Here is a 12,422-nt window from a genome sequence, read left to right on the forward strand (position 1 = left end):
AGGGACTTGGGCATCTCAAACAGCTCTGTACAAAGTACAGTAAGAAATTATAACTTTTCTCAATGTTAATTCAGTGCTAAAATTTGTAAAATGGCACCATTATGGAGAAAAAACATTGCGTTTGACTAAAACAGTTTCCTGTCTAGATCTTGATAAAAACGCATGATACATTTTAAGTAACTGGAATTCTTAAACTAAATGTAGAAGATGACACAAATAGTAGATTAAGGCTTTCCTAGTATTAGAGTTCCCTTTCCTATGCGGAGTAGGTGATAGCTGATCTGATCTAGCTCGACTAGAACAGAAAAACTGTTCTTTATTAATAGTCATTAGTTACTATCAAGTGATAACAGTACCCTCAGTACTGCCTTTGCACAGCTGGGCTTATTTTCAATGTCTCAATACATTATAGTTAAGGTGGCACTTCTTTTTGTCATGCTGGCTAACTTGTTTTAAAAAAAAGTATCTTTTTTCTTATGAGCTAAATTCCACCTGTGTACATAAAAATTTTTGGGAGCTTGTCTAAAAATCAAGGATTTGATGATCTGTGCCATAATTTTCTTTCTAATACTTAATTTATTTAATTTGTAATAGAGTAATTCTGAGGATGAGGACAATGATGATTCAAAATCTCCTGGAAAAGGCAGAAAGAAAATAAGGAAAATTATTAAAGATGATAAACTTAGAACAGAAACACAAAATGCACTTAAAGAAGAAGAAGAAAGAAGAAAACGTATAGCAGAAAGAGAACGGGAGAGAGAGAAATTGAGAGAGGTATGTTTTGTTTTCCTTGCAAAATGCTAGGAAGTTGAATTGTTGATGATGTTTAAGATGACATATTTCTACCTCAATTTAATTTGATAAGTAATTTTAAAAGTACTTGTATGTAGCCTTGTAAGCTTTGTAGTTTCTTGCAGGTTAACATGGGTAAGTTTTATTTCAGACTACTGAGATGTTTAGAAAGCTGTTTCAGTTGCCTACTGCTTTACTTTCCATGGGGAAAAGCACTCTCCCAAAGTAAGTTGTGATGCACAGCAAAGAATTTAAGGTTTCTCTTTACTAAATAAATTATGACTTCCAATTTTGCTAAAGCTCGTGTCTGTCAAATGCTTGGTATTTGTACTTCCTGTGTGAAGTATTCCTATGATGCCCTGTTTCTGCTTACAGGTGATAGAGATAGAAGATGCTTCACCTCTGAAATGTCCCATTACAACTAAGCTGGTTTTAGATGAAGATGAAGAAACCAAAGAACCGTTAGTGCAGGTTCACAGGAATATAGTTACCAGACTGAAACCACACCAAGTAGATGGTAAGGAAAGAGTTTTAAAATTTCCACACCCCCCCCCCCCCCACACCCCCCCTCCCCACTGGCACAGCACCTTATGCAACCTGAATTGGAATCATAAGAACAACTCCTTGGCAGGCAAATGCCAGAATGTCAGGTTTGATGTTTTGTTTTTGGAACATCTGAACAAAAGTAAATGAGATCAGCAATACATAGTTGTTTTACAAGCAAAAAACCGTAGAAATGTAAAGTTGGAAGGGTCCTCAGAATCTTCTAATTCTCCCCACTGAGGCAGAATCAAATATATGTTTACCCATTCTATTGAGGAATTCGTATATTCACTTTTTACAGTTTTCAGTGAAGATTTAAAAACCTCGCAGTATTTTCCTGGCTTTCTCAACAGAATTTTTTTTTTTTCTGATACCTGACATGACTGCACATGAAGCCAACTTCTTTCCATATTCTGTTTCTAGTGAAGAAGGAGAAAGGCAGAATAACCAATCGTAATTTTCTTCACAGCTCATTCTGTTATTTTAAATTTTCCTCAAAGTTCGTAATCTACAACCTTTCCATTTTAGTAAGAAACTTCTGGACTTGCTTCAACTCTTAAAGGGAGATGCCCTGAACCAGACGCAGCAGTCAAGTTGAAGCTTCATCTGTGCTGAGTATAGCATAGTAGAATACAACTTCCCAATAAATACATTGCAAAGAACAAAAAAATCACCCAGCAGACCGTCATGTTGTTAATGCGTTTTGTTATGTAGCATATATTTCCTTTCCTTTTTCAGCTGTCACAGTTCTTACTTTATTTTTTTTCCTCTTTAAGCAGAGAACTTCACATCTGATCTGTCTTGGCAGAATTTCTTCTAGCTGGTTTCAGATAATTTTGCTAATTTACCAAGATCATTTTAGTCTTTTTGTGAAGTCCTTGCCACTTTTTGTTCTGTCTCCTCTTTTCTCCCTGTCCGCAAGATCGCAGTCATCTGCAGTCTGCATAGTAATATTTTCTAACCCAGTTGCCACATCTTCAGTGAAAACTGTGAATATAATTAAGTTCAAGGCAAAGATCATCCCACTTACAACCCATTGGACAGAAATGAATCAATAATTATCCTGAGCACTGCTTTTCTAAGAGTTGTCATGATCTTACAGTGATCTCACCTATTTCTTATCAGGTGAACTTTAATAAAATGGATGTTTAATAAGAAAATTTTCAATAATTTTCTTCAGGTGTTCAGTTCATGTGGGATTGCTGTTGTGAATCTGTAAAAAAAACAAAGACATCTCCTGGTTCTGGATGCATTCTTGCTCACTGTATGGGTTTGGGGAAAACATTACAGGTAAGAAACAAGTCGTCTTGTTTTCTGGTCTGTAGCTTGCTCTCAAAAGCTGATCCAGCAAAAGGCAATTTTAAGGACTTTCAGAACATAGTAAAACTAACTGTTTCCTAGGCAGTGACTCGATGAGGGTTGCTGGAGGAAAACGTTTTATGAAGAGGTCTTGAGAAAGAAGTTGGTTTCATAGTATACAGCTGTGAAAATTCTGATCCATGCTTGTGCTTTCTCTGCTTTTAAAATATCTAAAATTAGATTAGGTAATCATTGATATTCATGTGAAAAGGTCCTATTTAATTGTACGTGTAGCTCCCTTGCAACTCAGAACAAGAAAATACAGCTGGTATGAGACAGGCTTCTGGAACCTATGTTTCTAAGACAGCTTAATAATCTTAAGGAGGTTGTGTTTTTTACTGTCTTCCTCATTCATGTATTGCTCCTTAAATTGTTTATTCTCCCCAGTGGTTTTTCGGTTTATTTGTTGCGCTGATGAAATAGAGGTTTATTGGGGGTTTTTTGTTTTGGTTTTTTTTTATGCCAGACTCTTAGTTCTAAAGTCAGATGCTTTGTGTTTTAATGTAAACAATGTTTTGCTGTAATTTAGACTCTTCAGGTTGAGGGACAGGGGGCATTTGTTTTCTATTTCAGTAATTGTCCATACGTACATTCGTATTTTGGGTTGTTGTGCATCACAAACAGTTAAGACCAGAAACTTTCATTGCCTTGGCAGTTAACTGTAGGGCATACTTTCAGCCCCTTTTTCATGTCTGTCTTTCTTTTCTTTGGCTTTACAATTCTCTGCTTCCTGAGATCTTCAGGTTCAAGCCTTCGTTGTCACTTCAGTGCATGTTCCTTCTCCTTTATACTGCTGAAGACTGCTTGGTAAAAATCTTTAAAACAGGATATCGTAGCATTTCTTAAAAAAAGATTTCCATATTTCTTGTTCTTAAACAAGTGGCTCTTCTGCCATGTTAAAAGTTGCACAGTGAACAGCTTACCATTTCTATTAGTCTTTAAAATCTGAAGCTCAATCCCCATCTTAAAATGTTTCTTCTGAAACTGGTCACCCAAGCAGTTGCTGTAAAATAGTGCTCATAGCTCTTTTTCTTGGGCCTTCTATAATCATTGCAGGCCTCAGGAGAAGCTTAATGCCCTTGACCTTCAAAAGACATAAAAGACCAAAACCATTTTTCTTGAATTCCCTGCATCTCAGTATTCATTCTAGTACCTTTTCAGGGTAGTCAGGAGTGTTGAATTCCTTTTGTGTTTGCTTGTTTCCAAGTATTTATCTGTCTTCGTAGATTTTGGTTTTGCTTTTAGCCAGATGTAGCATCACCACAAATATTGTGAACAAAGAACTGGGATGAGTTGCCCATCTCACTGCTCTGCTGCCCGGCCTGTTCCCAAGAGTTTCTTTAGCAGAAGTCATTCGACAGAAGATCCTTTCCCTATGATTCTGGGGAAGAGAAAGGGAAATTTTTGAGAACTCTGAAGAAGAAAGGAGGGTAACAACCTTTACTTGTGCTTTAAAAGGCCCTCAGAAAAGCAGGGCCACTTTGATCTCCCTGTTGTTGGCGTTCATTGATGCTATGTTTCCTCACTTCTGGAGAAGGGAGATACTCCCATATGTTTATCAGGACAACTGGCTAGTGAAATGAATTACTGTGAACCTTTTTGATCTCTGGCTCGAACTGAATCATTAGAAATCTAACTTACAGCTTCTGCAGACATTGGAATTGATAAGAACTGATTTCAACTCGGGATCAATCGGGGCCTTTCTGTGCCAGGAGTGGTTCTTAGCTATAAAGTCACTTGACAGGAGATCTGCCTACTGCTCTGGTGAGTTTGTGACCGGCAAGTCTAGATCACGTTAGCAGCCAGCACTTTTGCAACACTTTGTTCTAAATTCTTTCTTCACATGCTCCAAATGTGGATGCGCTTTACTCATTCCCTGGAGTGCAGTCTCTTTAGCATGGTGATGATGGTTCTCAAAGAGGTTATTTTCTTCCTACAGTGAGGATGGGATCCTCAAAGCGTCTGTGAGGAAATGCCATTTCACCATCCTCTTCCATCTTGGTCAGTTGTGGTAGAAGCTTCCCCATTGGATTGGGAAGCCCTATCACCTGACCTGAAGGCTCAAGATCTGTTCATTCGTAGAGAGGTTAGTATATCAACGTACTGGAATTCCAAACTGTATGAAAGATGTCTCAACATTGTTGTGCCATAGCTAGATTCATAGTCTGTAAGTGACAACAGCCAGCTTCACAACCTTGTTAGTCACTTAGCAAACAAAATGCTGAAAGGTCCTGTTGACAAGCAGTTAGTCTTTTGACACCTGTATGTTTGGAATGAGGTATCTCAGTAGTTTTTACTCTGTAGTGCTCACATCTGCCTTGCCTGGTTGGTGTTTGGTATAGTCAGCACACCTGGATGCTGCTAGATAGCAGACTTGGCTTGGCTTGGCTTGAAGTCTTTCATTATTTTTAGAGACTTGAAATGTGCTCCAAGAGAAAATCATCAGAGAGAATCTAGCAGGAGGTATCTGTTATTCTTTGCTAGCGTTAGCTATGCCTTACTGCGTCAGATGGCTTCCTTATTCTTGTGCCTTCCCTCTAAATCATTGCTACCCAGGATTCTTCAAAAAGTGAAGTTACATGAGAAACACCTCATCCTACTCTCCTCTGACCTAAATCAGACAAATTTTATTTAGGACTTTCTGATCCTGAGAATCTTCTTTCTTCACCTGCGAATTGCAGGATATAGTCATGGAGCGCTTAGGCTGGCATAACTTTTTCAGATTCTTTAGATCCCTTAGATTCCTCTGCAACAAACAGGCTCGAGGGAATCAAGGGAAGCTTGGTTTTTGTGGTTTTCTGATTTTGGGGGGTTCCATGGGGTTGCGGGGTTTTTCTGAGTAACACAGAGCTGTAGATGATCAGAGGGACTGGGGTCGTTCACTGTATGTACTGTTTAGGTAAAAAGAGGGGCAATCTTGGTTGGTTGTGGTGCGCAGCATGCGGACAGTATGTTTTTAAGAACAGCTGCAGCGTATATGGCTTTGCTTTGTTTATGGAAGTTGGGGTGACAGGCACAACATTTTGGCAATCTGCAGTCCTATAGAAGAGGACTTTCATACATACTTTGAAAATCACCTTTGAAGAGTGTATTTTTACATGCTTAATTCTAGCTTAGGTGTTTCTTCAGGAGTTAATTACACCTTTTGCTGGAGATTTGCAGTGTTTTGCAAAACTGTTCAGCTTTAATGTAGCAATGCAGTCTAGGTGACTTTGTACACTTTATACACTTTGGTTTGATGAAATACTTCACAGCAGAGGGTATTTTTGTATGTTTTGGCTGTAACTTCTTGATAATCAAAGAAAGCCACAGTTACAAATATGTATCAGGTATTTTTATGGCCAGTGTTTGTAGCTTAGGTAGTTGTTTTTTTCCTTATGTGGTCATTTGCCAGTCCTTCTCCTGTACTCTGTAATGCCATTTCTTGTTTAGCTCTTAAAAGAGCTAAATCGGGAGTAAGTTTTAGTAGACTTTGCAAACTGCAGAGAAGAATGTGAGTAAAGGATCAGGGAAATAAGGCAATTAGGGACCTGCTGGCTGTCCAGGACATAGGACTTCTGTGACTAGTCTTCATGGGTAGTTTTTGCATCTGAACATGAGATGCTTTTGTCTTAATCGCAAAACGACTAATAATTCCTTTCGTATTGCAGCATCTAAAAGCAGTTTGTTTCCCAAGTGTTCCAAGCATAGTCATACAGTTTGAAATTACTTTGAACACTGTATTAAATCAGAGTTGCCAGATACCAAGATCTGATCTGGAAAGAACTTTCCGGGTGTTGTACAGTTATGTGGATTAGAGAGCGATCTTCACCATTAAAAGTCTGGTGTGAGAGCTGCAGCTGCCATGGGATCACTGACTTTTCTGCTCCCGGGTTTTTACAGGTTACCTCTAGTCCTATCTTTATTTGCTGCTGCTCAAAAACAGGCAGCCCCGCAGAAACACGGAGGGACATCAAAAGATTAAGTTTTTTTCCCAGGCCTCAAGGAGGTGTTATCATCTGCAACATATAGCCAGCCTGGCTACAGGGGGACTACTTGGAAAGCGTTTCAATAACCTGTTTCAGAGCTCTTTTGAGACAACTTGCCAACATGTTGAAAAAATGTGGAAAACATTGATTTAAGACTGAAGTTCACTTTCAAGAAACTTGATACATTTATGAAGTAGTCCTAAGAGGTGAACTTATTTAATGTTTGGGGCGAGTACTGGGAGAAAGCTTAAAAATGACCTAATAGAAATTTTTAGTTTATGAAAATGATGGGTGAATGTAAAGGGAGGGTTCCTTATTTATGAAATCGTTAATCTATCTGGTGCAATTCAAAACTGTGTATCTCAGTATGTGAAGGATGTATGCAGCTATGTAACACAGAGTAATAGGTGTATGACTTCAAAGTACCTGTGTATTCATTTTTAAGCAGTGAGTTGTTTAACAAACAGAAGAAGAATGTTTGAACAAGACTGTTGTTGGTAAGTTCTGTATGTGAATATATATTTGTATGTTTCTTTCCCAGTGTTTAGTACTCAGTGTTTTATTTGGCATTTTGTCTGTTTTTTTCCTCTTGCAGGTAGTAAGTTTTCTACACACGGTCTTGCTGTGTGACAAGCTGGATTTTCGGACAGCTCTGGTAGTGTGTCCACTGAACACTGCCTTGAACTGGTTGAATGAGTTTGAAAAATGGCAAGAAGGTTTAGAAGATGATGAAAAACTAGAGGTATAAGCCTTAAAAAGAGTTCTTAAAAATGAAATAACTGTTTACAGAATTGGGAAGCTCCATCACTCAAAATATAGGCTAAGGAATGCACTTTGAGTATGTGAAAAATCTACTTGCATTAATAAGCCTTAGGTATTTAAAAGTTACACCAGTACTTCTGTATTTTAAGAAAAATTCAAGCATATTTTTCCCCCTTTGGAAGGTCTGTGAACTAGCAACTGTGAAACGCCCTCAAGAGAGAAGCTATATGCTCCAGCGTTGGCAAGATGAAGGAGGTGTGATGATAATAGGCTATGAGATGTATCGTAATCTTGCACAAGGCAGGAATGTGAAGAGTAGAAAACTTAAAGAAATATTTAATAAAGCTTTAGTTGATCCAGGTAAGTGAAAATGAAATACAAATACACATTATATATATTGTACTTTCTGGTTTATGTATATGAGCTAAATAATATTGCAAATGGGAATCTTTGGGCAAATAATTTTAAACAATAACGTTAGTAAGATTTAACGGATCGTCTTTGTTGGCTTTTGCTGAGTTACAGAAATGGTTGTTCAGAAACTGCCCCATCTGCTTTTGTAAATAGACTTCTATAACCGTCTTTTCTATTAGATCAAATACAGAAATGACCACAGGAATATATACTGGAAACCTTTCCTAATAGGTATCTTTTTTACTAGCATTGCTTTCTTTGCAAGGTAACTTGAAGTGATTCTGTTGGGAACCTAAGGTTATTTTAATCTGCTAGTTTGTTACAACCACAAGCTGCTTTATCCTTGAAAGAAATCTACCATTAAGGGAGCAGCTACACATGAAAAATAGTTGAGAATGTACCTTGGAAGTGTGAACAAACAAGTTTTAATTTTAAGTGCTAATGAATTGGTTGCAGATAAAGCACTTAATTCATTTTTTCAGTCTAAGAAACAGATACCAGGTTTAAGCTCAGCTGAACTGAGCAAACTTATGTAAGTATATATATAAGCACTTGAAAATATTCCAAGTTTATATAACCAATCTATCAGGTGGTCACCAAAAAGAACTAAAAATTTCAGGATTAGCAAGTTTCACCAAAATAGCAAAATTTGATATTTCTCTTTAAATTGAGAATGCTGATATGGTAGGCAGGTAAATGGTTTCTTTGGTTCGGGAGGTAGGTTTTCTTGGGTTTTAACTATCTGGCTGGTCTTTAGGTTTCTTACGAGAGTGTGGTTGATGATTTTTTTCTTTCTTTTTTCTTTTTTTTTTTCTTTCTGATTGATGAAATAAATCATTGGTCTGGTTTATAGTTGTACTTGGTGAGCTTGATTTTGTGAAGTTTCAGATAATAGTAGGGCTGTGAATTTTGTTCTAACAGGTAAAGGGATTCTTCTAAGGAAAAAAATAAGTTTGTGATTATTGGTGTTGGCCAGTTGGAACTGCCATCTCCAGCTCTGCAGAAAGCCTGTTTGAGCAGCTAAAACGTTAATTAATTTTCTGCCAGTTTGACTCACTAAATCACATAATTGCTGCGGGGTCAGGGAAGCTCCAGTACAGTAGCTGATGCACTATTTTTGTGATCATGTTGAATCCGCAGGCATTTAAGTACTGAAGAAATGCAGTTCTTGCCAGTGAGTTTTCTGACTCCTTCTATTAATGCTGCAGTTACTAAAAACAAACAAAAAAAAATGTGGGGGTGAAAATGGGGCAACCCTGTGCTCTCAGTCTTATTCTGTATCTGATTTGCTCAGGGTATTGCATTTGTTGAGAATGTTGCCAGGAAAGTCAAAGCTAGAGAAGAAAAGGTGTGAACTGCTGCCTTGAAGTAGTGGTGACGGGACAGTAGCCTGACAGGGCAGTAGCTTTGTATTCACTTGGTCATATTCTGGTGCAATGATGAAAAAAAAAGTTACACACTCTTACAGTGGTTGATTTTTGTGGGTTTTTTTCCTTGTGGAAAGTATAAGGGAGGCTAAACATAGGGGTCGTTACCATGTGTCTTTATAGTAATATTGTCCCTTCCTTCATGGATTTGTATTTATGTAACTGCAAAAATACTGGACTGTGGAATGAGGTGGCATGTTGCGCATGCAGTTTTACGGAGGAGACACAGTGGCTTGTGTAACCTTTCCTGTCCCATCTCTTGTGAATCTCGTGGGTTTTACACCCTGCTTATAGGTGTGCTTCTGTTCTACTTCCAAACCTCTTTAGACAGCTTAGGACAACGTGAAAGAGCAGTGTTTGGTGATTAGGTTATTGACTTTTGTAGATTTAATCAAGTTCAGAAACTGCAACACATTGAGCCTTGCAGGTTTTGAATAATTTCATATGCACATATTCCCTGTTTTATTCTCTTCTTGGACTAGTTGCTTGGTAGGATGGAATCAGGCCGTTAGGAAAACTAACCTTGAAATAACTCCGTAATTACTTTTGTGTTGCTTCAAATCTTTCTCTATTTTAACTAATTACAAAAAGGCAGAAGTGTTCATCTGTTGTTGTCCCTTAGTTTTTGGAGACATTTGGATTGGCTAAATTGATGAGAAGTATCTTGCAATGACCATTATTTGTTTCTTGCTATCTTTGTGAATCACAGCATTGGCAATATAGCAGGCTGCCAGTAAAAGAGTTATGAAGCTATGTGCTGGCTTACTGCTGTGACTGTAATAGGAAAACCTTTGCCTCTGGGAGCATTTTTAATTTAAAAAGTTGCAAATTCGGTATTTGAGCGATAATCTAATGGTATGTGTCTGGTTAAAATGAATACTGCTAGGGTAGACATTTAATGATACGTGTCTGGTTAAAATGAATACTGCTAGGGTAGACATATCCTATAGTAGGAGCTTGTATTGCACTGTATCCTACAGAAGAGGGGACCAGAGAGGGAAGGTTTAGCCAAAGTTTATGGGTGGAGAAGTGATTTCATTAATTAACTAGCTCTGCTATGTGAAATAATAGCAGGATTATATACGCATGCAGAGCAACAAATGGTTTCCCATAATGCCTTGTGCAACTGATGAAATGCTGTTTGGTTTATTGATAGCTGTTGTGCTTTGCTTGCAGCATTGCAGTAACTTTGTATTTTCTTACTTGTTTCTACCAATAAAAATTCCATTACTGTTTAACTTGGAAAGAGCTCTTTAATTGGCAGTTGTATGAAGCAGACTTAAGTTCTTGTAGACTTCAGAGGAAAAGGAGAAACTGTATGTGTGTCTATATATCTATCACTGAGTACGTGTTATGTATATCACTATAGTAACGTGCAAGTACAGCAAGAAGGATAAGAAGAGGAAGACTATGATCTTTGAGGAAAGATTGAAGGAGTAAGGCTTTTTAGCCTCGGAAAAAGACAACTAAACTGACAAATTTTCCACCATGTAAGAGCTGGTTACTGTAAGGGCTGTTATCAGCTGTTTTTTACATCAGTTGGAGAAAGGAAAGGGCAGAATTTATTCTGATGTGCAGCAGAGATCATTTAAATTAGGTATTATTGCACAGAGTTTTAGCAAAAGAGAGAGGTCATGGAGTTTCCTACTACTGTCAGGGAGGATATGTCCCTTTCTCATAGCTCTTATCTCAGATGAAGAAAATGGCCTAAATGATCCCTTGAGATCCCTTTAAGTTTTACATTCCTTTATAATACTTTGAGAAATGTTCTGTCCATAATGAATTGCATTCATGTTTTTTAAGCACAGGGAAAAAACCCAGAAATTTATGAAAATCCCTGCCACTGAGTTGTAGCCAAGATGTTAGTTCAAGATATCAATGCTACATGCCTGCCAAACAAACCACGAATAATTTTACTAAGATAGTTTTTTCATATTTTTGCTATCAATCGCTTACTCTAAACAGCAGGTTTTGAGGTGGGTTTTTTGGTTTTGTTTTGTTTTTTTTTCTAACTAACCACTTCATGTTAGTGAGTCACAGTCTTTACTGAAACTGATTTCTGGGGTATTTGCACAATTTTGATTGCTATCTGTCATTAAGACTTCATTATCCTTTTTTAATGTACTTCAATTCTGATTATAAGCATAATGTACTAGACCAAATCTATTTCTGAGAATGATATATTAATGTGCAAGCTGTCACATCTGGTGGGGAGATGTTGCAAATACTTCAGTTCTAGAAAATGGCTCATAACCATCTCAGTAGTACCGCACACTGCATGAACAGCTTGCCTGCAAGCCTTACTCGTCAGGAAATACCGGAGTGAGGACTAGAGAAAGGATCTGTTACTATTAAAGAGAGGTTTGCCTAAAATTAAAGGAAGGCTTTGTGTGTAGCCACTCAGTGTTTTGCATGCTGTCAAAACTGGGGAAGGTACAAAAGTCGTGAAATAATATGAGGAAATGTTTTTGTGGCAAGTGTGAACATTCAGAAATAAGTAGGCTTGGAAAGTCTAGGAGTGTTTGGAATTCATATGTGGATTTTCATAGTTGTCTTCTAGACTTGGTTAAAAGGACAATTTTTTTCTGCTTGGAAAAAAAAAAATCTTGATTCCTTTTGTGTTAGCATGTGAGATTCAGATCACTTTTTGACACTTAAAATGGCATGATTAATATGACTGGCACTGGCATTAAATCATGCAAGTGGTCAAAGGTGTAATTGATTCTCTGTTGTTGATCACTGTCCTAGAGTTAATTTTCTTCTTTACAAGGCAGTTTAAAGTTAGTCTGAAGAAAACTGTTCGTAGTAATTTATAAAAGATTGGATTATCCATGCTGATAAATACTCCTTTGCCACCTCAAATATCAGCCTTTTTAGAGCTGAATAGATGAACCCAGCTGATGGCTTTGTATAGTATTTTCAAAGGTGCATAAACTTGGCTTCAGCTGACTTCATGGTTGATAGTACTGGAACTGAGGTAGGTTTAGATCTGGTAAAACATTCATTCTAAGTTACTAGTTGGATCCTAGAATATCTTTCACTTCTCCTTCCAAGCAAAGCGCTTCCAGAAATTGCCCCAAATCTGAAAACCATTAGAGCGTGTAAGTCCGTTTTGCCAAGTTTGGTATTCATAGAATCATAGTATCATTAAGGTTGG

General features: G+C 37.6%; 1 protein-coding gene across 1 annotated transcript in view; it reads left to right on the forward strand.

Moving 5' to 3' along the window:
* Positions 1–7,784, forward strand: part of ATRX (alpha thalassemia/mental retardation syndrome X-linked) — a gene marked incomplete at its 3' end in the record, with an annotated part of 37,026 nt that extends 29,242 nt beyond the window's left edge. The window contains exons 14-18 of the mRNA XM_009584316.1: positions 595–774; positions 1,168–1,309; positions 2,516–2,625; positions 7,258–7,404; positions 7,607–7,784. Of these exons, the coding sequence (XP_009582611.1) occupies positions 595–774; positions 1,168–1,309; positions 2,516–2,625; positions 7,258–7,404; positions 7,607–7,784 (757 nt within the window). The remainder of the gene's footprint in view (positions 1–594; positions 775–1,167; positions 1,310–2,515; positions 2,626–7,257; positions 7,405–7,606) is intronic.
* Positions 7,785–12,422: the final 4,638 nt, after the last annotated feature.

Source organism: Fulmarus glacialis, unplaced genomic scaffold (assembly GCF_000690835.1).
Source record: "Fulmarus glacialis isolate BGI_N327 unplaced genomic scaffold, ASM69083v1 scaffold31158, whole genome shotgun sequence".
NCBI lineage: Eukaryota > Metazoa > Chordata > Aves > Procellariiformes > Procellariidae > Fulmarus > Fulmarus glacialis.